Below are 21,408 nucleotides of genomic sequence, written 5' to 3' on the forward strand. Positions count from 1 at the left end.
ATCATTGCGAGTTGACTGTAGAGCTATTCAAGTCTTATATAACCAGCCATTATTTTTAAGCTAGATTACACCAAGAAAAAAGCTAATGGGGACATGGCATAACATTACCATTGGTGTTCCAGCTAAATTATTAAATGGGAATTCTGAGTGATCTGAAAAGTTTAGGTTCCCTGTTCCTGAAGTAGGCACTTTACTGTTGTGTTCTGCCACTGAGCAGAAGAATCAAGACATAGCATTAGAAGGAACAACTTTCTGCATTTACTCATAGCCTGTATATTGAATTTCATATGTTAACTGCTAACTCTTTGCTTTCTTTGTTTGTTAACATTTAAAAAAGGCAAAATAAAAACAATAACAAATAATTTAAAATTAAATAACACATTTAAAACAACTTATTCAAATGTTAACAGTGGCTATGCTATTCCATTTGTGTTACTATTTAATAGGGATGCACGGAATCCATTTTATTGGGATTCGTCCAAATCCCCGAATCATTCATGAAAGATTTGGCCAAAAACTGAACCAAATCTGAATCTGCATATGCAAATTAGGGGTGGGAAATGAAAACGTGGAGGATATTTTTTTACTTCCTTGTTTTGTGACTAAAAGTAACATGATTTCCCTTCCTGCCCATAATTAACATATTCAAATTAGGATTCAGATTCAGTTTGGGTAGGCACAAGGATTTTCCTACTGAAAAAGGCCAAATCCTGGACTCGGTGTATCCCAACTATTTAAACAAAATTGTAATGTGTCCTTAGTTGTCTAAATTTCCTAGAGCCTTAACAAGACTGTGGGGCACATTTACTAAGCTCGGGTGAAGGATTAGAATGAAAAAAACTTTGAATTTCCAAGTTTTTTTGGGTACTTCGACCATCGAATAGGCTAATTCGACCTTCGACTACGAGTTCGAAACGAACGATTCAAACTAAAAATCGTTTGACTATTTGACCATTCGATAGTCGAAGTACTGTCTCTTTAAAAAAAAACTTCGACTACCTACTTCGGCACTTTAAACCTACCGAGCATCAATGTTAGCCTGTGGGGACCTTCCTCATAAGCTTTCTATCCTTCTTTTGATCGAAGGAAAATGCTGCGATTGATGGATTAAAATCCTTTGAATCGTCTGATTCGAAGGATTTAATCGTTCAATCGAACGATTTTTCTTTCGATCGTTCGGTAAATCCTTCGACTTTCGATATTTGAAGTCGAAGGATTTTACTTCGATGGTTGAATATCGAGGGTTAATTAACCCTCGATATTTCGACACTTAGTAAATGTGCCCCTGTAAGTATATTTCTTGCCAAATTTTCACCTTATGTCATAAAGGTTTTCCTGTCCAAGAACAAAGACCAAGCTTAGCAACATAAGCAACCAATGAAGACAAATGTATAATTCTTTAAATTACAATGGTTTTTATATAACAAGAGCTGCTTTTCTTTATCTCAGGATGTCTGTGTTACAAGAAAGCACATGCCCTATATTACTGCTATGTGGCCATTCTGCTGCAGACTAGTAGTGCCTTTTCATCCTGTCCTGTGCCAGACAATAATTCTGTTTACACCTTTGGCACCAGAAACTCTTTTGCCCATCTCAATATCGCATTATTTACACTGTTTTATGTACAATAAAATATTTAGCATAAGTATTCCACTGCATAAATTTAGTGTGTTTCATAAAGTTTGCAGGAAGAATCTGAATGCCACATTTGCCTCAATAAAAACAAAAACAGTACTGAAACCTTTTTACCATGTACTCAGGATTCATAAGATGGAAATGCATTTCTGAAGAGGACAATACAGAAGATATTTCCTGTTTACATTTCACAAGAAGTTTCATTTCAGCATTCAGCTCTCATATTGATTTTCTTATCTCTAATGTATACTTTCCAGTGTTTACTATAAAATAGCAACCAGTGAAAAGACCAATAAGCAAAACCATTCATTGAGAAATCATTATATGTAAAAAAGCAGAAAACTATGTAAATTGTTCTTATATTGTTCTTTAAAGATGTAAAGAACAATATAAAAAAATTACTTACTGAAAGAATAAATATGTTTGGAGGAAATGTCCAATGTGGAAGAAATCAAGTACATTTAAGCAATTCATTTTTTTTTTCAAACTTTAATCAAATAGTAAAAAATAAAATGCAGGTATGGGAAATGCAGGTATCCAGAAAGCTCTGAATTACAGGAAGGCTGTCTCCCTTAAACTCCATTTTATCCAAATAATGCAAATAATTTCTTTTTCTCTGTAATATTAAAACAGTATCTTGTACTTGATCCAAACTAAGATATAATTAATGCTTATTGGAAGCCAAACCAACCGAGATACACACACAGTCATTAGGTTCCAGCACACCAAGACCTAAGAGCAGGGTTGGACTGTTTGGAACCCGGTAGGCCCCCTATGCTCCAGTCCAACCCTGCTTAAGAGAAAAAAAAAGTTTAACCCAGGTGCTATCTTGGCTAATATTATATAAAATGCAGATACAGATGCACACTGGGGAATATTTCTTAAAAATTTTTATTTTTATATATACCCGATATACTCGAGTATAAGCCGAGTTTTTCAGCATCCAAAATGTGCTGAAAAAGTCTACCTCAGTTTATACTCGAGTCAGTGGGCAGTAGCTAAGATTGCAGTCACTTTTAATCATTCCTATACCAACAGTTCGCTTGGGTAGAGACTGCAATATCACACAGCACCCTCTGTTGGTTATATGAAAGAATAACAGTGACTGCAATATCATACAGTGCCCTCTGTTGGTTATATGAAAGAATAACAGTGACTGCAATATCACACAGCGCCATCTGTTGGTTATATGAAAGAATAACAGTGATTGCAATATCACACAGCACCCTCTGTTGGTTATATGAAGGATTAACAGTGATGGCAATATCACACAGCGCCCTCTGCATATGGTAGTGGGACAGTGGGACAATGCACACAGTAATCCGTTTGGCAATTCTCTGTCACCATCAACTTTGCAAAGAAGTCCGGTGGATCGCTGGCGGGGTCGCTTTGGCTGAATGTGCGCTGCTGGGAGACAGGGCTGTAGTTGTGTCTAGGCTTATTCTCGAGTCAATACATTTTCCTAGTTTTCGTAGGTAAAATTAGGTACCTCGGCTTATACTCGGGTCGGCTTATACTCGAGTATATACGGTGTGTGTGTATATATATATATATATATATATATATATATATATATATATATATATATATATATATATATATATATATATATATATATATATATATAGTCAACTACAAGAGGTCCTCTGCACTCAACCCATTATCAATATATTAAAGACAGCGACATTTTGTGCATACTGCTACTAAAAAATGCCTTACCCTTTAAACAACACAGGGATTGTTTGTCCATATATTGCAATATATTTAAGCTGGCCAACTACGTCAAAGTCATCCCATATCTGGCCAGTCCTACGCTTAATTTTCATCTGATTCATTAAGAATTATATTGCTTAATTATACATTTTACAAAGGGACTAAGTTTTACCTGCAACTTACTAGCTGCTTTCAAAGTAAAACTCCCAAACGTGGCTGCCCTTTTATTAGATACCAGTGGGATCACCTGACTATAGCTGGGAAGGGTGGGAGCTACAACATGGAGCTGGTCACTGCTCCTGTATAACTATAACAAACAAGGGAAAGTTGTGCTCACCACTATTTTTTAAAACCATTAGGCAGGGGTGCACTGAGGGTGTGACATACATATAGTCAACTACAAGAGGTCCTCTGCACTCAACCCATTATCAATATATTTAAGAAAGAGACATTTTGTGCATACTGCTACTAAGTAGTTGGCCAGCTTAAATATATTGCAATATATGGACAAACAATCCCTGTGTTGTTTAAAGGGTAAGGCATTTTTTAGTAGCAGTATGCACAAAATGTCTCTGTCTTAAATATATTGATAATGGGTTGAGTGCAGAGGACCTCTTGTAGTTGACTATATGTATGTTGTGGTCACACCCTCATTGCACCCCCGCCTAATGGTTTTAAGAAATAGTGGTGAGCACAACTTTCCCTTGTTTATTATATATATATATATATATATATATATATAGATATATCATAATTAAAAGGTCCAAATTTAGAGAGGTCAGATGGATAGAAATACATGCAAACACATACACACACACATATTTTAGAGCTGCAAATATGTTATTTGTCAAAGAAAAAAACTGTATCTTTCCTTGGCACATTGGCACATTTTTCTGCTATTTTAATTGGATCAACTAAATGGATGAAAAGTTCTTTGCCACCTTACTGTTGCCTAAACAATTTTGTAGGGTAAAAAACAGTGGTACAAGTTTGGGACCTGTTATCCAGAATGCTCAGGACCTGGAGTTTTCTTTCAGTAATTTGGATCTTCATACCTTAAGTCTACTAGAAAATAATGTAAACATTAAATAAACCCAATCTGTTAATTTTGCTTCAAATAAGTATTAATTATATTTTAGTTTGGATCAAGTATAAGATACTGTTTTATTACTACAGAGAAAAAGAAAATGTTGATTATTTGGATAAAATGGAGTCTATGGGGCAAATTCATTAACCTGCGGAGTTGCGCTATCGCAGGCTTCGCCGCACTTCACCAGGCAAATTTCGCCAGGGCGCGGCTAATTCACTAAAATCCGAAGATGCGATCAGGGAGGCGAACGGTAGCGAAGTTGCGCTAGCGTTAATTCGTCAAGCAAAGCGAAGTTACACTAGCGATGCCTAGTTTGCATACAGCGCCAAGTTAAAGTTGAATGGACGTATATGTAGCGGCAAATACATTACACTACACAAGCCTGGGAAAGCTTCATTAAATAAAATAGAGTTGATATTTTGCCCAATACATGTGCCCACTGTATAGTTTAGGTGCCATATGTTAGGAAATGTAGAGGGGAAGGTGGGTGTCCCCAAAAAATATGTACAATCTTTTTCAGCCTATCACCCTTAAAAAAGGAAAAGACGCCAGCGTTTTTTTGAAGCAATCCCTATCTACTCTATTGAATTTTGCCTGGTCTGAGGTGGCGAAAGCAAGTCTGGCGCAAGAGGTAACGTTCAGTAAAATCTGCAAGTTAGTGAATTAGCGTAGTTACGTCGTCCTTCGCCATAGCGCAACTTCGCCTGGCGTAAGGGTGCGAAGTAGCGCTAGAGTAGGTCCACTTCGCTAGTGAATTTACGCCAGCGCCCGTTAGTAAATCGGCGAAGTTACAAAATGATGTCACGCTGGCGAATTTGCGCTAGCGTTAGCCGCTTCACACTTTAATGAATTTGCCCCTATGAGAGATGGCCTTTCTAGATAAAAGGTTTCTGATAATGGATCCCATGCCTGTATGCTAAAAAATGCTTTGTAAAATACATTAAAAAATATAATTATTATACTTTGCATTAATAGGAAAATATTTTGAGCTGTGGATACACCAGTTTTATTTAAACTTGAGGGCAGGGAAAAAAATTTGTCCCATATGTTTACAGAGTAATTAGGCTTATGAGCAATGTCAGGTTACTTAATCTTTGCCAAATCCTAATTTATGTCTTATAAATCATATGGATCTATGCCACACCCTATTTCTCCCATTACACTCATACACAACTTGTGTGGATTAAAGGTAAGGTAAGAACCTAGCTGTTATATCACAACCTTCAGAACTGCATTTCCAGGGCTAATGCTATGTACCTTGAGACCATGCACAATACAGACTAGACTGGTTTGCATGATTTACAGGTTTTCTCTAAAGTACAAACCTGCTCTACCACTGGCTGGGCTGCTTGTATAAATTAAAGAAAATGCTATTGCTTTTGTGATTTACAGACGCAGAATACTGAACATTTTTCATTTAAATTCAGTTGGGTCTCTATTGTAAAAATGTAATATCTGTTTGTTTTGTTTCAGAAACCACTCCCAGCTATACAACCAAGGTGTCATTTAATCTGGAGATATAACATGGGGACTGAAATGAGTGTTCTCCAGAGCAACTGCTGTTATTATCCTTTAAACCAAATCACACTATCCTACAAACAACACAAAGTTCAGAGCTTGATAAGTCATCATGTATATGACCGAAAAGAAATTATGTACAGGAAAAATGTTTGCAAAAGTTGAAATGAGAAATGTTGTAATAAGTTTGGTTTTAAAGCTAGCATGTTTCTTTCAGAAATTATGAGGGAAATGTCACAGTATGCATTCTAAAGATGTCATGGAACAAATCAAAGTTATAAATTTTAGGTGAGTTTCCTATTTTTGCTATTAGAGAAAACACACAATAGATTGAAAAGTGTTCCATATCTTGATGCAAACAAAGAAAGGACAAATAGAAAATGGCTGGAAAACAAAATATATTATAAAAAATGTACATCTAAATACATAAATACATTGCAATCCTACACTCTATGAATACTCTTACATCTGCTAAACCAAGATCTGTTTCCCATTTAATCTCAGCAGAGGAATCAATAGAGCACTTTACACTCAATTTAATTATAGAGGTACAGTATAAGCCACTTTGTGTAGAATTAACAATGCCTATATGTTTCATTGAATATATCATGTTAAAGTGAAACTAAATAGGGTTCTGTAGCTGAACATCAGTAAGGATTTGTGCAGTATTAGATGTTTTTACAACCTCAACTAAACTCACATTTTAAATTTTAAATTTTATTTAAAGGACCAGTGACATAAAAATGTAAAATCAAATAAATAATAAATAAAAATAAAAAAATAAAAAAATAAAATTAAATTTTTTTAAAAAATTAGTTTCTCTGTAACGAAAAAAAAAAACACAGTAAGACAGTTTTAACTATTAAATCGCAAAGCTTTTATTAAGAAATTACTTACCGATTCTCTGCATGCGCTCCTCTTAAGAAACGGCGACAGGGCGACAAACCATCGTGCATCGCTCGATTTCCCCTCCCTGGCCAGCTCCTATAGAAGGCATGGAGGAGAAATCGAGCACTGCACAATGGTTCGTCGCCCTGTCGCCATTTCTTAAAAGGAGCGCATGCAGAAAATCGGTAAGTAATTTCTTAATAAAAGCTTTGCGATTTAAAAGTTAAAACTGTCTTACTGTGTTTTTTTTTCGTTACAGAGAAACTAATTTTTTTTTACATTTTTTTATGTTACTGGTCCTTTAATGCAAAGTGAAGCCTTCTAAAATCAGAAGGTATTTACTTGTCTCATGCCATAGACAAAGCACTGCCTAGATACCAAAAATTAGAGATTTAATTCTCCCATAAGGCATCATGGGCTTCTTTATGTCCATGCATGTAATTGCTTGTAAAGCGCTTTTTGGCTCCTTTCAGCCCTTCCCACCCTAACCAAGTTAGGTTTTCCTTTTTATTTAAAAAATCTGAATATAAAAACCACAAATGAATTAAAGTGTGAAAAGAATATGACGAAACTTAAAAATCCTCCTTTTCATAACAGTTTCTCAATGTGATTACAACTGAAAAAAATCCTGAAAACCTCAAAGATTTTACAATTTGGTAAGGACAGATTCCTAGGACTTCTATACGACCTTACAAGATTTTAGATGGTGAAGTTTTGTATTAGAAAATTTGATGCTTTTTTTTACATGTAATACATAATAAACCTTATAGGTGAGAGTAATTATCCGAATACAATATCCTAAAAAACAAAAATGAACATTGATAAATCAACCCTAGCGAGGAACGTTTATCAAGGGTCGAATTTCTAATTCATGTGAGTTTTTTAAAACTCCCATAAATTCGAAATTTATTATAAAATCTAATTTTTTCATCTTGGACTAATTGAATCGACCCTAAAACTCAAATCACATTCAATTCGAATTAGGAAAACTTGATTCAAGATTAAAAAACTCGATTTGAGGTTTTTTTCTCCAAGAACTTGAATGTCAAGAAGGCTGCAAACATCACAAAATTGATCCCTGGACCTCTACCATTGACTTATATTGTAATTCAGCAGGTTTTAGGTGGCGAATATTTGAATTCGAGGGCCAGAGTATGATAAATCTTGAAATTGAAATTCGAATTAAAACTCAAATCCAGTTTGGATAATTCACAATTCGAATTTGAGAGTTTTGACAAAAAAAAAATTAAATTTCTAATTTTCACTTCGACCCTTAATAAATTTGCCCCTAAATGTCAGGGCATGAGGACTAGGTTCTTTGCCGCTATTAATATTTTTTAAACAATTTTAAACAGACCTTTACAGAGTATTATTGTCAGAGACCTTAAAGCAGATATAAATTGGAAATACGATTGGCAATAATACCTGCAATAATACAATGGTATACTACAACATAAATCTTAATTTATTTCATGTTACTGGAGCAAAAACAAAAAGGAAAACTCTTTCAGGTTATTGGTCTTACTGAGCCAAAAGGACTATTTGCAAATTAAGGATTTCCTCTGGTAGAATGCAGCAATATTAAGATGGTGTTCAATGGAATAAATCAAACCTGATTGTCTGAAATTGTAAAGTACGGTAACTTAACAACTTGGTAAGTTATACAGACTGCAGGGGGAAATAAAACTTAATAAATAAACAGGTCTACTGTATATAGCTTTGAAATATATACTGGCGGGATTTTTGCATTAAAGACTGCAGGGCATTAAAAGATTATTGTGCAGAGTAAGTTTAAACTGAATATCCAACCGAAATATAGAAATAAAGTTATAAAGAAAAACAAAAGAAGAGAAAGCAGAATGTTATTTTACTCAAAAAAAATTAACTCAAGGCAACCAAACAGCAGTTCGCTTTGGGTGGTCTATTGCAAGGCAACATTTTGCCCACTTCTAATAATTTAAGAGTACCAAGTAGTAATTAATTTTGGTTGGTCTATTGCAGCGAGAGTAATGAAAGCAAGCATTGGATTACTGGGGGTTATTGGAAAAGAGGAAAACAGGTATTACTAAAGATGGAAGAAGCTCAAAGAGAGTTTACTTCAAAATAAATGTATTTATGTATTGTGTAATTTACTTAGCACTTCCTATGCTGCCTATGCACCCCTTCATCCTGTCCTGTTTAAACCCTGCTGTTACTTAAGTGTTCATTTTGGGGGTATAGTTTTCCTTTAATACAAATTCTTTTGTTGTGTTCATATATATTGCTCTTCTGGTGCCAGAACAAATGAACTTCCAACATCATTCCAACAACCAAAACGGTCAATTAATGTTGGAACCTGAGGTTTTCAGCATGAAGAATTGTGAAAAATGATTTTCCTCTAGGCAGTAGCAATAATTTCAGTTGAGTTTTCTGATAACTCCTTCCTGACACTGTTTTGACATTATATATTATACTCGCAGACATGGAACTAAGGAGTTTAATGGACATTTTGCCTCCTTTAGCCCCCGAAATCTACCAAACTATGTAAACCATTGTGTGCTAATGTATAAAACACAGTGGTAAAGATTGCTCTAATGATAGGGTGCTTTGAAAAAGTTGCAGGAGAATAAAGGTTCTTGTTTTTAAAATGGAAATGATACTGTCACCCTAGAAAATAGTATTAGTGTAGGTATTTATTAAACTGAATCATTTTGACAAGACCGGTAGCTGTAGTTTCCAGATACTGCCTTTGCATTTCATTTATATATTACTTTATTTTTGTTGTTGAACCTACTGTCATGCCATTCGATCCTATTTGCATTCCTAATAATTGAAAAAAAACATGCTTCTAAATAACAGTAGTTTTGCTTAAATTTGACATGTTTAAATTAGTGTATAAGGAAATAGATGTGATTTTGTATATATCAATAAAGCTTATATTTTACTGACAACTAGTGATGAGTGAATTTTTTCGGCAGGCATGGATTTGCAGAGAAATTAACACTTTGTCATCTGTAAATTTTTTTGTGACACGGAGGCAAAAATCTGCCGTGAAAAATGTCACTGCGACAAAAAAGTTACCATAAGAAAAAACTTTAATACAGTTGGACGAAAAAATTTGCCACAAGAAAAAATGCCCATTGACTTTAATGCATTTTGGGTGAGAAAAAATTGTTGCATGTAAAAAAAGATTTTGCAAATTGTTCGGTGAAGAGAAACAGGACAGATTCGCTCATCACTACTGACAACCATTGTTATGCAGCACTGACGTTTCATATAAATACATTGCATCACTGGGAGATTTGTTGTTGCGTTTAAATCTGCGCTACCTTGGATGACAAATCCACCGATGTACCACTTATAAGTGTAAAGAAAACTTTGTATTCGGTGACAAATCTCACCATGTGACAGTACCCTTTGGGAAAGTCAAAGCGAAAAAACGTTGCAACAAAATGGAGTATAAATGACTCTCACAAAACCAAGTTTATCGGATTATCGCATGAAAACTTTATTGGATTATCCAGCACAGGTCATGATATCAATGACATCTGCCTTCTACATGATGGAGATTTTTGGGTATTTTTGGCTTTCGGATTTTTTGCAGCTTTGGGGTATCATAAATCTCTAAAAATTAGAGTTTTCTTTGAAATTTTGGAGTTTTCCCCTTTAAAAACTCAACCAGGTAAATTTGAGGTTTAATTAATGAGCCCTTAAAAGTCAGTTTGCTGTAACATTCTGCAAATGCCTGATTACCACAGTAGAAAGCCTACCCTTTTCTCTGATAACAGGTTGAGATTAAAAACAAAACAGTGGTTCTGGCTAATATGACTATTTTTATTTGTAACATATTTGGTTTAACATAGTTATATTAAAACTACTACATTTTACTACATTAAGTTCCCAGTACAACTAAAAATAAATACAATATTTTGGCAGTAAATCTATCTGGATATGATGCACTATTGTGCAACAGAGTTAAAATAATGTTTCTATGTAAATAAAAAGCTATTGATATGCAGGCAAAGGCATGTGACGAAGTATTTGCTTTCCCCACCCTTATTTAGGTCTTTCAAATCTTAAAGCACTTAAATGTTAACGACTGCATTCCACTGCAAAGCAAATAAGAAAAGCACATTGATGTTAAAAAAAAACCTTTTCATTAGCAAAGTCTACTTACATGCTGTTAAACATTGCTACAAGTAAGTAAGGACATGTCCAGGTTACCTTGTGGCAACAAAAATGACTTGTGTTTAATAGTCATAAGGCTGTGTCACATTGGGCTGGAGATCTGCTTTTCTCCAACTGCATATACACAGCTAGAGAAAGCAGATCTGTTCTCACCAGCTCCTCTGTGTGTGTGCATTAATTTTCATACCAAAATGCAGTCAGCGTGTCTGCGGAGTTGCGCTAGCACAGGCTTCGCCACACTTCGCCAGGCGTAGTTTCGCCAGCGCTAAGCAAATTCACTAAAATGCAAAGTTGCGCTCAGGGAGGCGAGCGGTAGCGAAGTTACGCTAGCGTTAATTCGTCAAGCGAAGTTACGCTAGAGATGCCTAATTTGTATACGGTGCCAAGTTAAAGTACAATGGACGTATGTGTAGCAGCAAATACATTACACTACACAAGGCTGGGAAAGCTTCATAAAATAAAATAGAGTTGTTATATTGCCCTATACATATGCCCACTGTATAGTTTAGGTGCCATATGTTAGGAAATGTAGGGGGTAAGGAGGGTGCCCCCAAAAAAAATTTACGATCTTTTTCAGCCTATCACCCTTAAAAAAGGAAAAGACGCCAGCGTTTTTTGGGACTTAGAAAAAATCTCAACTTTTTTTGAAGCAAGCCCTATCTACTCTATTGCACTTCGCCTGGTCTCAGTTGGCGAAGGCAAGTCTGGCGCAAGAGTTAACGTTCATGAAAATCCGCAAGTTAGTGAATTAGCGAAGTTACGTCCCTTCGCCTTAGCGCAACTTCGTCTGGCATAAGGGTGTGAAGTAGCGCTAGAGTAGGTCCACTTCACTAGCGAATTTACGCCAGCGCCCATTAGTAAATCGGCAAAGTAACGAAATTATGTCATGCTGGCAAATTTGCGCTAGCGTTAGCCACTTCGCGCTTTAGTGAATTTGCCCCGTAGTGTCTGTCAGTACAGATACATAGGAGAGTTGATGAAAGTGGATCTGATTTTCTCCACCTGTGTAAAAAAAACACAGGGAAAGAAAATCAGATCCTCAGCCCCATGTGACATTAGCTTTAAGCTGAACGGGTGTACTGGATGTCATGATTTTCCCATAAACAGTAGTACTAATAAAGCTAAAATTTGCTGTAAAGAGAATTAGGCATTCCACAGCTGAGTGTTCTAGCTCCCAGTTATGTGTATGTGTGTATGTAGCAAAATGGTCGCTTCCTGGGAGAGTTACACACTCTTGCAAACTCCCAATATAAAACCACTAAATGAGAGACTGCTGGATGGTAGTCCATTTTATTTTTAAGGCTTCTTCAAACAAATTAATTATTGTTCCATACGAAACAACAACAAGGTTTTAATCCCTTTCTATAATATGGTAATGGCCTAGACAAAGCCTGAACTCCCACAGGCTTCAAACAATTGAAGCAACCCAACAGCTCAAGCATTTCTACATACAACTACCCAGTTAGAAAGCCATAAAACGTTGAGTGGTCCAGTGGAAGGGAGGACCCTGGGCCCTGTAAAAAAGCACTTTGTTTTCCCCTCTACAAAACTAAAATCCCATTAGGATTTAAAACACATAAAACAGGAATCTGGGTGAATCATAAGCATTATCAATCTGAGTTTCTCCAACAGCGTATTGTGTTGGTGTGTTTGTGAAGTATTTGGAGAAGGCTCTGCTTGTTTATATTTTCATGCAATGAAGCCCATAATTCTGCAGTCTTAATTATACATTTATAGTTTGGTCCATAAATCTTTGGACAGAGACAACTTTTTTCTAATTTTGGTTCTGTACATTACCACAATGAATTTTAAATGAAACAACTCAGATGCAGTTGAACTGTAGACTTTCAGCTTTAATTCAGTGGGTTGAACAAAAAGATTGCATGAAAATGTCAGGAACTAAAGCCTTTTTTTAAAACAATCACTTCCCTTCAGGGTCTCAAAAGAAATTGAACATTGACGCAAAGGCTATTTCATGGGCAGGTGTGGGCAATTCCTTTGTTATGTCATTATCAATTAAGCAGATAAAAGCTCTGGAGTTGATTTGAGGGGGGGGTGTTTGTATGTGGATGATTTTGCTGTGAACAGACAACATGCAGTCAAAGGAGCTCTCCATGTAGGTGAAACAGAATCATTTTGATGGTGAAGAGAAACCCCTTCACAACAGCCAAACAAGTGAACAACACTCTCCTGGAGGTAGGTGTATCGATATCCAAGTCTACCATAAAGTGAAGACTACATGAAAGTAAATACAGAGGGGGTCATTTATAAACTTTGCGCAGGGCAGGTTTGTTCGCAAAGTGAATATATTTGCCCTGCGCATGGTTATATTTATAAAGCTGAATAAGAGGGTGCAAACAGAATTGCTAATTTTTTTTCACAATGCAAATGTCTATAGGAGCTTTTGAAATATGTCAGAATTCGCAAATTGCGAATATTTATTTGAACACTGCGATTTAATTATGCCACAACTTTGGTGGCGGATAAAATATTTGCAAAACAGTTTTGCAAACTGCAAATTTAAATTACTGTCAACGCTATTTTTGCACACAACAACCTCACACATTGGGTGCGCTCGCGCAAACTCCCGTTTTATTTGTGAGCCATTTGTGAAAATTTATTCACAATGCGAATTCGCAAAAAACGGAAAGATGGGCAGAGAAGTGCAATATATTTGCGTTCAGGAAAAAATATGCACAATACAACCATTTGCGAAAAATATGCGCTGCGCGAACTTTATAAATGAGGGTGCACTGCAAGGTGCAAGCCACTTATAAGTATCAAGAATAGAAAGGCTAGATTGGACTTTGCTAAAAAAAAAAACATCTAAAAAAGCCAGCACAGTTCTGGTAAAACATTCTTTGGACAGATGAAACCAAGATCAACCTCTACCAGAATGATGGCAAGAAAAAAGTATGGAGAAGGTGTGGAACAGCATGTGATCTGTAAAACATGGTGGAGGCAGTGTGATGGCTTGGGCATGCATGGCTGCCAGTGGCACTGGGACACTAGTGTTTATCCATGATGTGACACAGGACAGAAGCAGCCGAATTAATTCTGAGGTGTTCAGAGACACTGTCTGCTCAAATCCAGCTAAATGCAGTCAAATTGATTGGGAGGTGTTTCATAATACAGATGGACAATGACCCAAAACATACAGCCAAAGCAACCTAGGAGTTTATTAAAGCAAAGAAGTGGAATATTCTTGAATGGCCAAGTCAGTCATCTGATCTGAACCCAATTGAGCTGCATTTCACTTGTTGAAGACAGAAAGGCCCACAAACAAACATCAACTGATTGATTTAAAATTCATTGTGGTAATGTACAGAACCAAAATTAGAAAAAAAGTTGTCTGTGTCCAGATATTTATGGACCTAACTGTATATATCTATTACTATTACATTTATACATCTAGACACATAACTGGGTCTGGGTTTTCAGTTTAGTTTAGGTTAAGGCAGTACCATATTTTACATATTGACTAATTTTCATCCACATGGTTTGCACTGAGGGAAATTTGAGAACAGTTCATAATATGTAATCCATCGCACTACAGGACCTCAATTTCATATGATGAAATTACTCAATGGATATCTTGCTTAAAGGGGTAATTAACTTTTTCTACCTCTTTTCCAGTTTGCAAATTAAAATGTAATCAGGTTGTAAGGGATCATTAAAATAAAACTATTTCTTGGAGAGGCTACAATGTTATTGTAATTTCTCATTTTTTTTATTTTTTCATTTCTTTCATTTTTCTATTAAGGCCTTCTCATGTTCATTGTCCAGTTTCTCGTTCCTACCACTGTCTGGTTGCTAGGGTAAATGAAACTCTAACATCTTCTAGATGAAGAGATTGAAGAGCTGCTTACCAAAAAGTTAAATATTTCACAAAAGGAAGACAAATTGTAAATTGTCTTACAATATCACTGACTGCATCATACGAAAGGGCAGATTTATTAAGGTTCAAGTTGTGTTTTCCCTGAAAATTTTTCGAGTTGATTTTTTTTGGTTCAAATTCCCATTTTCGGGTAAAAAAAAAAAACTTGTTGAGGTCATGTAGGAGCCGGGCAGAGGTCCCTTCAATCATTTGAAAATGTCAATAGTCTTCATGGTGTTCGAGTTTTCTTTGGAGGGTTTTGCCTGAAAACTTGATCAACTTGAAAGTTTTCCCCCCTGAAAACTTGATCAATTCGAGTTTTTTTCCATTTGAGTTTTTTTTAATTAGAAACCATTCAAGTTCATTTGAGGTATAAAAAACTCTTGAATTTGGCCTTTGAATAATAATCCCCTAAATGTTCACCGTCCCTTTAATTCTATAGTTGTAAGATACATTTTTTTAATAAAATGTCTCTTTTTTGTCCTTTCACAAGACCATTTATCTTTTTTTGCTGCTTATTATCATCGTTCTGGTGTTATGTGAAGATTGTGAGAGATAATTGTAGATGTTTAAAAGTATTCCTGCAATTCTTAAAGCTTGACCCCACAAAAGCTAATACAGGAATTATGGATTTGTGTATCGTGATGAAGTAGAAAAAAATGGTTTTAGGAATTCATAATGTGAGAGACACAGAGACTTATGACTAGATCATAGTGTCTGATTTGTGATAAGGATGGGGATATTGTTTGTGAACACAATCTTGAAATCCATTTTGTGTACAATATAAAAACATTTCATGTTATTTGGGCAGCATTTCCTTTACTTAGGGTGGACTACAAGATATTAAGAAATTGCTTTTAGATTATATAGGAAAGATAATGTTAAATAAATCGATCCCCTACACCTTTAATACCTGGATTAAAAGGTCATTAAACACCAAAATAGAAAAGGAATCTATATGCCTTTAAATACAATGAATCGGTCCGTTGTGCTGGTAAAATATGTGTTTCTTTAGAAACTCAAATATAGTTTATTTACATGACCTATTATATAGCCACTGGTGCTGCCATCCAAGGTCCGATAGTCTGTAGGTCATACTTTACATAAACGATAGACAATGTCTAGAATATAATAGCTCTAGCACTTAAGAGTAGATAGGTCAATTTCATTCATGATTTCTACACATATATTTATATATATAATAAAAATTGAACAAAATATCTTTAAAAAATGTTATCTAACAAAATAAATAAGGACTATTGGTGCAAAATGTTTTAAATATATATTATATAATTCCGTTTTTGTTGAATCAGGTCCCAAATTAGTGGGAACAGCCAAAGTTTATATCAATGCATTATCACATAATTAGTTAATTTTTTGCTTTGTTCAAATAGTTAATCAATCATTTGTGACTGGAGATGTGTTTTATTTAAAAGTCTAGAATCATATCTAGCAAGTTACCTGAAGTAGATTAGGATTCAGGTGTTCCAGATGGGGCTTGTTACTTTCTTTCCTTAAATGGGTTGTTCACCTTACAAATCTTTTCTTGAGTTCAGTTGTTTTCAGATTGTTTCCTAGAAATAAAGACCTTTATCAATTGCTTTCTATCTTTTATTTTTGACCATTTTTTCAGAATTGATATATAGTGGTTATTTACTAAAATCAGATTTTTATCTAATTTTTAATATAGAAAGCTTGACCAAACTCCCATTCACAATTTTACCTTATTTAAAATAACTCTAAAAAGTCGGGTTGGGAAAACCCGAGCGAAATCGATCGAAAACTTGAAAGTCCAAATATTTTTTGGACTTCACTCTTCAATCGAACGATTTTCACGGTTTATTGCCCGAAAACCCTGAATTTTTCAGATTGTTGGGCTAAACCCAGCGCAGACCACGATATCTTCAATTTGGCATAGGGACATCTGCCATTGACTTATACATGATCTCGTGATGTTGGCAGGTATGAGACAACAGGTTTTCGGGTTCTGGCTTTTTGGCAGCATCGGGGTATGATAAATCTCGAATTTTTACAAATTTTAGTTTTTGCCTCGAAAAACCCAACAACCAAAAAAATATTGGGGTTCAGTAAATAACCTCCTGAAAGTTAAATGTTTCTGAGCCTCTCAGTGAGCTCACACAGGCAGCATTCCAATGTCTTTCCCCAAACTGGAGTTCATTATTCTGGCTTGAGCTGCTTTTTTTTTAATTCTGCACCTGAGTTGCCTCAGGAAAACACAAAACACCAGGGCTGGACTAGCAGTCCTGGAACCACTCCGTTAGGAGATAAATAAGCTCTGTCCTGGACTTTCCCAGGTATCCTGACTCACCACAATATATATATATATATATATATATATATATATATATATATATATATATATATATATATATATATATATATATATATATATATATAAAAGACAGCAGATAGTGGCAGCACTCCAAGGAATTTTATAACCAGACAGGATTAGTCAAAGCAGGTTTATTATTCCAACGTTTCAGTTCCTCATGGAACTTTCATGAAAGTTCCATGAGGAACTGAAACGTTGGAATAATAAACCTGCTTGCTTTGACTAATCCTGTCTGGTTATAAATTCCTTGGAGTGCTGCCACTATCTGCTGTCTTTTGTATTTCCATTTGGACTAGCACCCAGGTTATGAACATTGGCTTAAGGTGTGCGCTCCTATCTGCTGTACTATATATATATATATATATATATATATATATATATATATATATATATATATATCTTGTTGTAGTGGACAGCACTCCGTTCCAAGTCCTTTACCTGGGTGCTCGGTAAGATTAGTATACAAAATAAAGAAGAGACCAGCAACACCAGGGTTTCTGTGAGTAAAAAAGTGTTATTGCATATGTAACCGACGTTACGTTTCGGTCCCCATTGGGACCTTTCTCAAGGTGAAACATGTGCCAAACAATTCACTGAATAAATACCCTCCCCTCCCAAGTACAGACAGGAAGTGACCCTTCAGTAATTAGCATATAAAAACAAACAATGCTCCATGTGCAAAAGTGCTAGTGCTTTCATAATAAACAGTTTACATCAACATCATCTGGTTGGTATGAGATAACAATAAAGTGCTTAATTCATATAAAAAATAAAATATCCTAAAAACACGTGGGAGTGTCCATTTAAAAGCTACTGTTATGGCATATAAATAATCATAAATTACATATACGTACCTCAAAGACACATTTTTTTACTGCCTGTCACCCCAAAGGAATCCCTACCCACATATATAATTTAATTTAAAGAACTACATAAATTGCAAACAGAGTGTCGAAGTTCAACATCATCTCAACGGTAAGAAGCTGTTAAATTGAAGGTAGGTATTCAATCCCCTGGGTGCCACACTGTCAAGTTCATAGGTCCAAAAGGCCTCACGTTGCAGCAATAAACGGTCAACATCTCCTCCTCGTGGGGGCGTTTGAATAGAGTCTATCGGCATACATTTAAATGCTGTAATAGAGTGTTTAGCATTTAGCCAGTGCTGTGCTACCGGCTGTTTGGATATATCCTGTTTTTTTGTATCTCCCCTAGGTTTAGGATCCAAGGCTGCCCTAATTGAGGAGCGATGCATACTAATGCGCTCTTTCAATTGCCTGCAAGTCTTACCGCAGTACACAAATCCACACGGGCATTTAATTATGTATATCACGTTTTTGGACGTACAGGTTAATCTGTCCTTTATCCTGTATGCTTTACCCGTGTGTGGGTGAAAAAACTGATTGCCCGTTATGAGTGTGCTACACATACTGCAGTTGCCACATCTATATACTCCAGGTCTACCCGTCAATTTTTTGGAGTGACAAGTATATTTGTTGGTTGGATCTGTTTGTGTCAATAACTCTTTTAGGTTCCTACTGCGTTTATAACCAAAAGAAAAACCGTCACTCACCAGCTTGCCCAAATCTGGATCCGTTGCAACAATTGGCCAGTTCTGCAAAACAGATTGCTTAATTAGAGGTGTATGTGGACCATAAGTTGTCGTATAAAACAATTTATTCTTCCCACCCTCCAAACTCTTCCTGGACTCTCCTATATTACTTAACACTGAGGCTCTATCCAATGTTAGTGCCCATGATTTTGTTTCTTCTATCAGGGCTGCGGGATAGCCCCTTGCCAAAAAGTCACTTGCCATATCCTGAATGGCTTGTTGTCTCTCCTGCTCCTCACTGGTGATCCTTACAGCCCGCAACATCTGTGACTTCGGGAGGGATTTTAGGAGATGTTTGGGGTGACTGCTGTTGAAATGCAACAGTGTATTTCTATCCGTAGGTTTCCTAAATATTTTAGTGTGTAATTGGCCACTTTGTTTATATACAGTCACATCTAGGAAATCGATTTTCTCAAAATCATAATGCAGGGTAAAGCGTACAGTGCTGTTATGTGAATTAAGCTCCCCAAAAAATTCCAGCAAATCCTTTTCCGATCCAAACCATAAGAAAAACAGATCGTCTATATAACGTCTGTAGTATCCCCCAAACCTGCGAAACAAGGGGTTGCATAAAATGTGTCGCTTCTCATAAGCATGCATAAAAGCATTCGCATATGTAGGGGCCACATTGGACCCCATTGCTGTCCCAGACGTTTGTAGGAAATAGTCCTTCTCAAATTTGAAATAATTCTTATGTAGGATGAAGTGCAGTAGTGACAGAGTAAATTCCGTGGGCGGGCCATCATACTCAGCGGCATTCACCATTAGCTCCCTGACCGCATTGAGACCTTCCTCATGTGGTATTATAGTATAGAGACTATTAACGTCCATGGTCACAAAGAAAAAGCCATTATCACCCCAGGTGGGATCTATACTATTAATGATCTTCAAAAAGTCATTAGTATCCTGCAAATAAGTACTTGTTGTTCGTATCAACGGTTGTAGTAATGAGTCCACAAATTTGGCCACTTGTTCAGTTAAGGACCCCCTAGCAGATATGATTGGCCTACCTGGTGGATACAGCAAATTTTTATGTACCTTAGGTAAGGTGTATAATACAGGTCTTACCGGGTCCTTGACGTACAGAAAATTTCTCAGTTCTTCCGTAATCCAGCCTTGTATGACGGCTTCATCCAACATTTTGCCCAGTTGCCCCTGAAATTTTAAAGTGGGGTCAAAAGTCAATTTTTGGTAACAGGAATCATCAGTTAGTTGGGAACAAATCTCAGATTTATAATATGCATAGTCCAGTATCACTACGGCTCCACCCTTGTCCGCTGGTTTAATAATAATCGAGGGATTGTTCTTTAACTGCTCGAGGGCCTCCCGCTCCTTCTTGTTCAGATTTCCCCTATTGTGTATCTTGGCAGGTGTATCCCTAATTGCCCCATTAACCATCCTTGCAAAGGTCTTAAGAGAGGTATTCTGAGTGATGGGATCAAAGTTATTGCGCAACTTATAACCAGAGGGTATACTGTCCTGAGCCCGCCCATTTGGACTACAGCCATAGTGTTCTCTCAGGCGCAGGGAGCGAGTGAATCTATAATTATCTACAGCCATATTAAAATCATGTGTACGTGTGGAAGGAACAAAAGTCAAACCTTTTGCCAGTACAGTCGTCTCCATATCCGTCAGTTGATGGCTTGATAAATTTATAATTGCCTGTTCCTGGTCCCCCGGCCGCCATAGCGCGGAGGTCTGCCCCGACCCTTTCCTCTGGCCGTGTTTGCGTCCTCCACGGCGATGCCTTTTTCTAGCGCCGTGTTCGCCGGTGTTTCCATGGATAAAAAAGCATCCCCGGCAGCCTGTGTGGACGCGTCAGCGTCCTCCTCCGAATCACCGCTGCTTGAGACGTAACCAGGGGGTTTGCGTGCCTTGCGTGTTGGAAATCTCCGCCTGTACGTGCCCTGCCTTCCTCCATGACGCCACCGGTAGACTGTATTATCCTTGTAGTCCTGTGTCACCCGCATAAATTTGGATCTCTTAAAGGCAAGTATCTCGGATTTATATTGTGACACTTGATCCTGTAAACGTTTGAGCCAATCATTGTCCTTGTCCGCCGATATCGTCTGTATGTGTGAGGTTTCAAACTGTAAGATCTCATTTCGTACCAAGCGTAAGTCACGTCCTGTCTCCTCTATGACATGCAATATAAGCTCAAAAGAGCATTTATCTAAGATGGCACACCATTTATCACAAAACTCCGGGTTACTCCGTCCCAGTGTGGGTGCATTATTTATACGGAAACCACGTGGTATCTTACGTTCTCGGTAGTACTCTGACAATGAAACACCATGAAGGTGCAACTCCACCTCCCTCTTTCGTAAGCGTAGCAGCTCATGAAAGGACTCCTTCGGCCCCAGATCTCCAAATGTGTCCTTAAAGGTCTCAGTAAATAAAATGCGATTTACATCATCTTTAGTAAACATAGTGAATGCTTCAGTGCTCTGGACTCCTGTAGCCATTCTTGAGAGCGTAAGTAGTTATCAATAATGAAAATACAGACGGGTGCACGTCAAGGGAATACGTATCTTGTTGTAGTGGACAGCACTCCGGAA

The 21,408-nt window shown here is 36.7% G+C and overlaps 2 protein-coding genes across 6 annotated transcripts in view; one reads left to right on the forward strand and one right to left on the reverse strand.

The window, feature by feature from the left end:
• The window catches only part of lrrc2.L (leucine rich repeat containing 2 L homeolog), a 115,184-nt gene extending 108,461 nt beyond the window's left edge, over positions 1 to 6,723 (forward strand). The window contains exon 8 of one of the 2 annotated variants that reach the window (XM_041564637.1): positions 5,912 to 6,723. In XM_041564637.1, coding sequence (XP_041420571.1) covers positions 5,912 to 5,961 — 50 coding nt within the window. In that variant the 3' untranslated portion in view covers positions 5,962 to 6,723. The remainder of the gene's footprint in view (positions 1 to 5,911) is intronic. The other variant, XM_018259226.2, reaches the window with a different exon arrangement.
• An 11,020-nt stretch (positions 6,724 to 17,743) lies between these two features.
• LOC121394246 lies at positions 17,744 to 21,398 on the reverse strand. Of its 4 annotated transcripts, none has more exons than XM_041564646.1 (3): positions 19,919 to 21,398; positions 18,812 to 18,853; positions 17,744 to 18,372 (listed from the first exon to the last, which is right to left on the reverse strand). In XM_041564646.1, exons 1-3 carry the CDS (start codon positions 20,474 to 20,476, stop codon positions 18,352 to 18,354), a joined length of 621 nt encoding a protein of 206 aa, XP_041420580.1. In that variant the 5' UTR covers positions 20,477 to 21,398; the 3' UTR covers positions 17,744 to 18,351. The 4 variants fall into 3 exon arrangements, 3 of the variants coding, with proteins under 3 accessions (XP_041420580.1, XP_041420572.1, XP_041420574.1); XM_041564638.1 differs by having other exon boundaries at positions 17,744 to 18,853; XM_041564640.1 differs by lacking the exon at positions 19,919 to 21,398 and having other exon boundaries at positions 18,812 to 19,895.
• Between the last annotated feature and the right edge of the window lie 10 nt (positions 21,399 to 21,408).

This window comes from Xenopus laevis, chromosome 1L (assembly GCF_017654675.1).
Source record: "Xenopus laevis strain J_2021 chromosome 1L, Xenopus_laevis_v10.1, whole genome shotgun sequence".
Taxonomy (NCBI): domain Eukaryota; kingdom Metazoa; phylum Chordata; class Amphibia; order Anura; family Pipidae; genus Xenopus; species Xenopus laevis.

Bases quoted from the DNA above. Each gene is read 5' to 3' on its own strand.
- LOC121394246 (XM_041564638.1), bottom strand. From the start codon at position 20,476: ATGGAGACGACTGTACTGGCAAAAGGTTTGACTTTTGTTCCTTCCACA. The intron at 18,854-19,918 runs GTAAGACCTGTA...TCTGTTTTGCAG, and splicing joins TTCTGTACGTCAAGGACCCG to AACTGGCCAATTGTTGCAAC.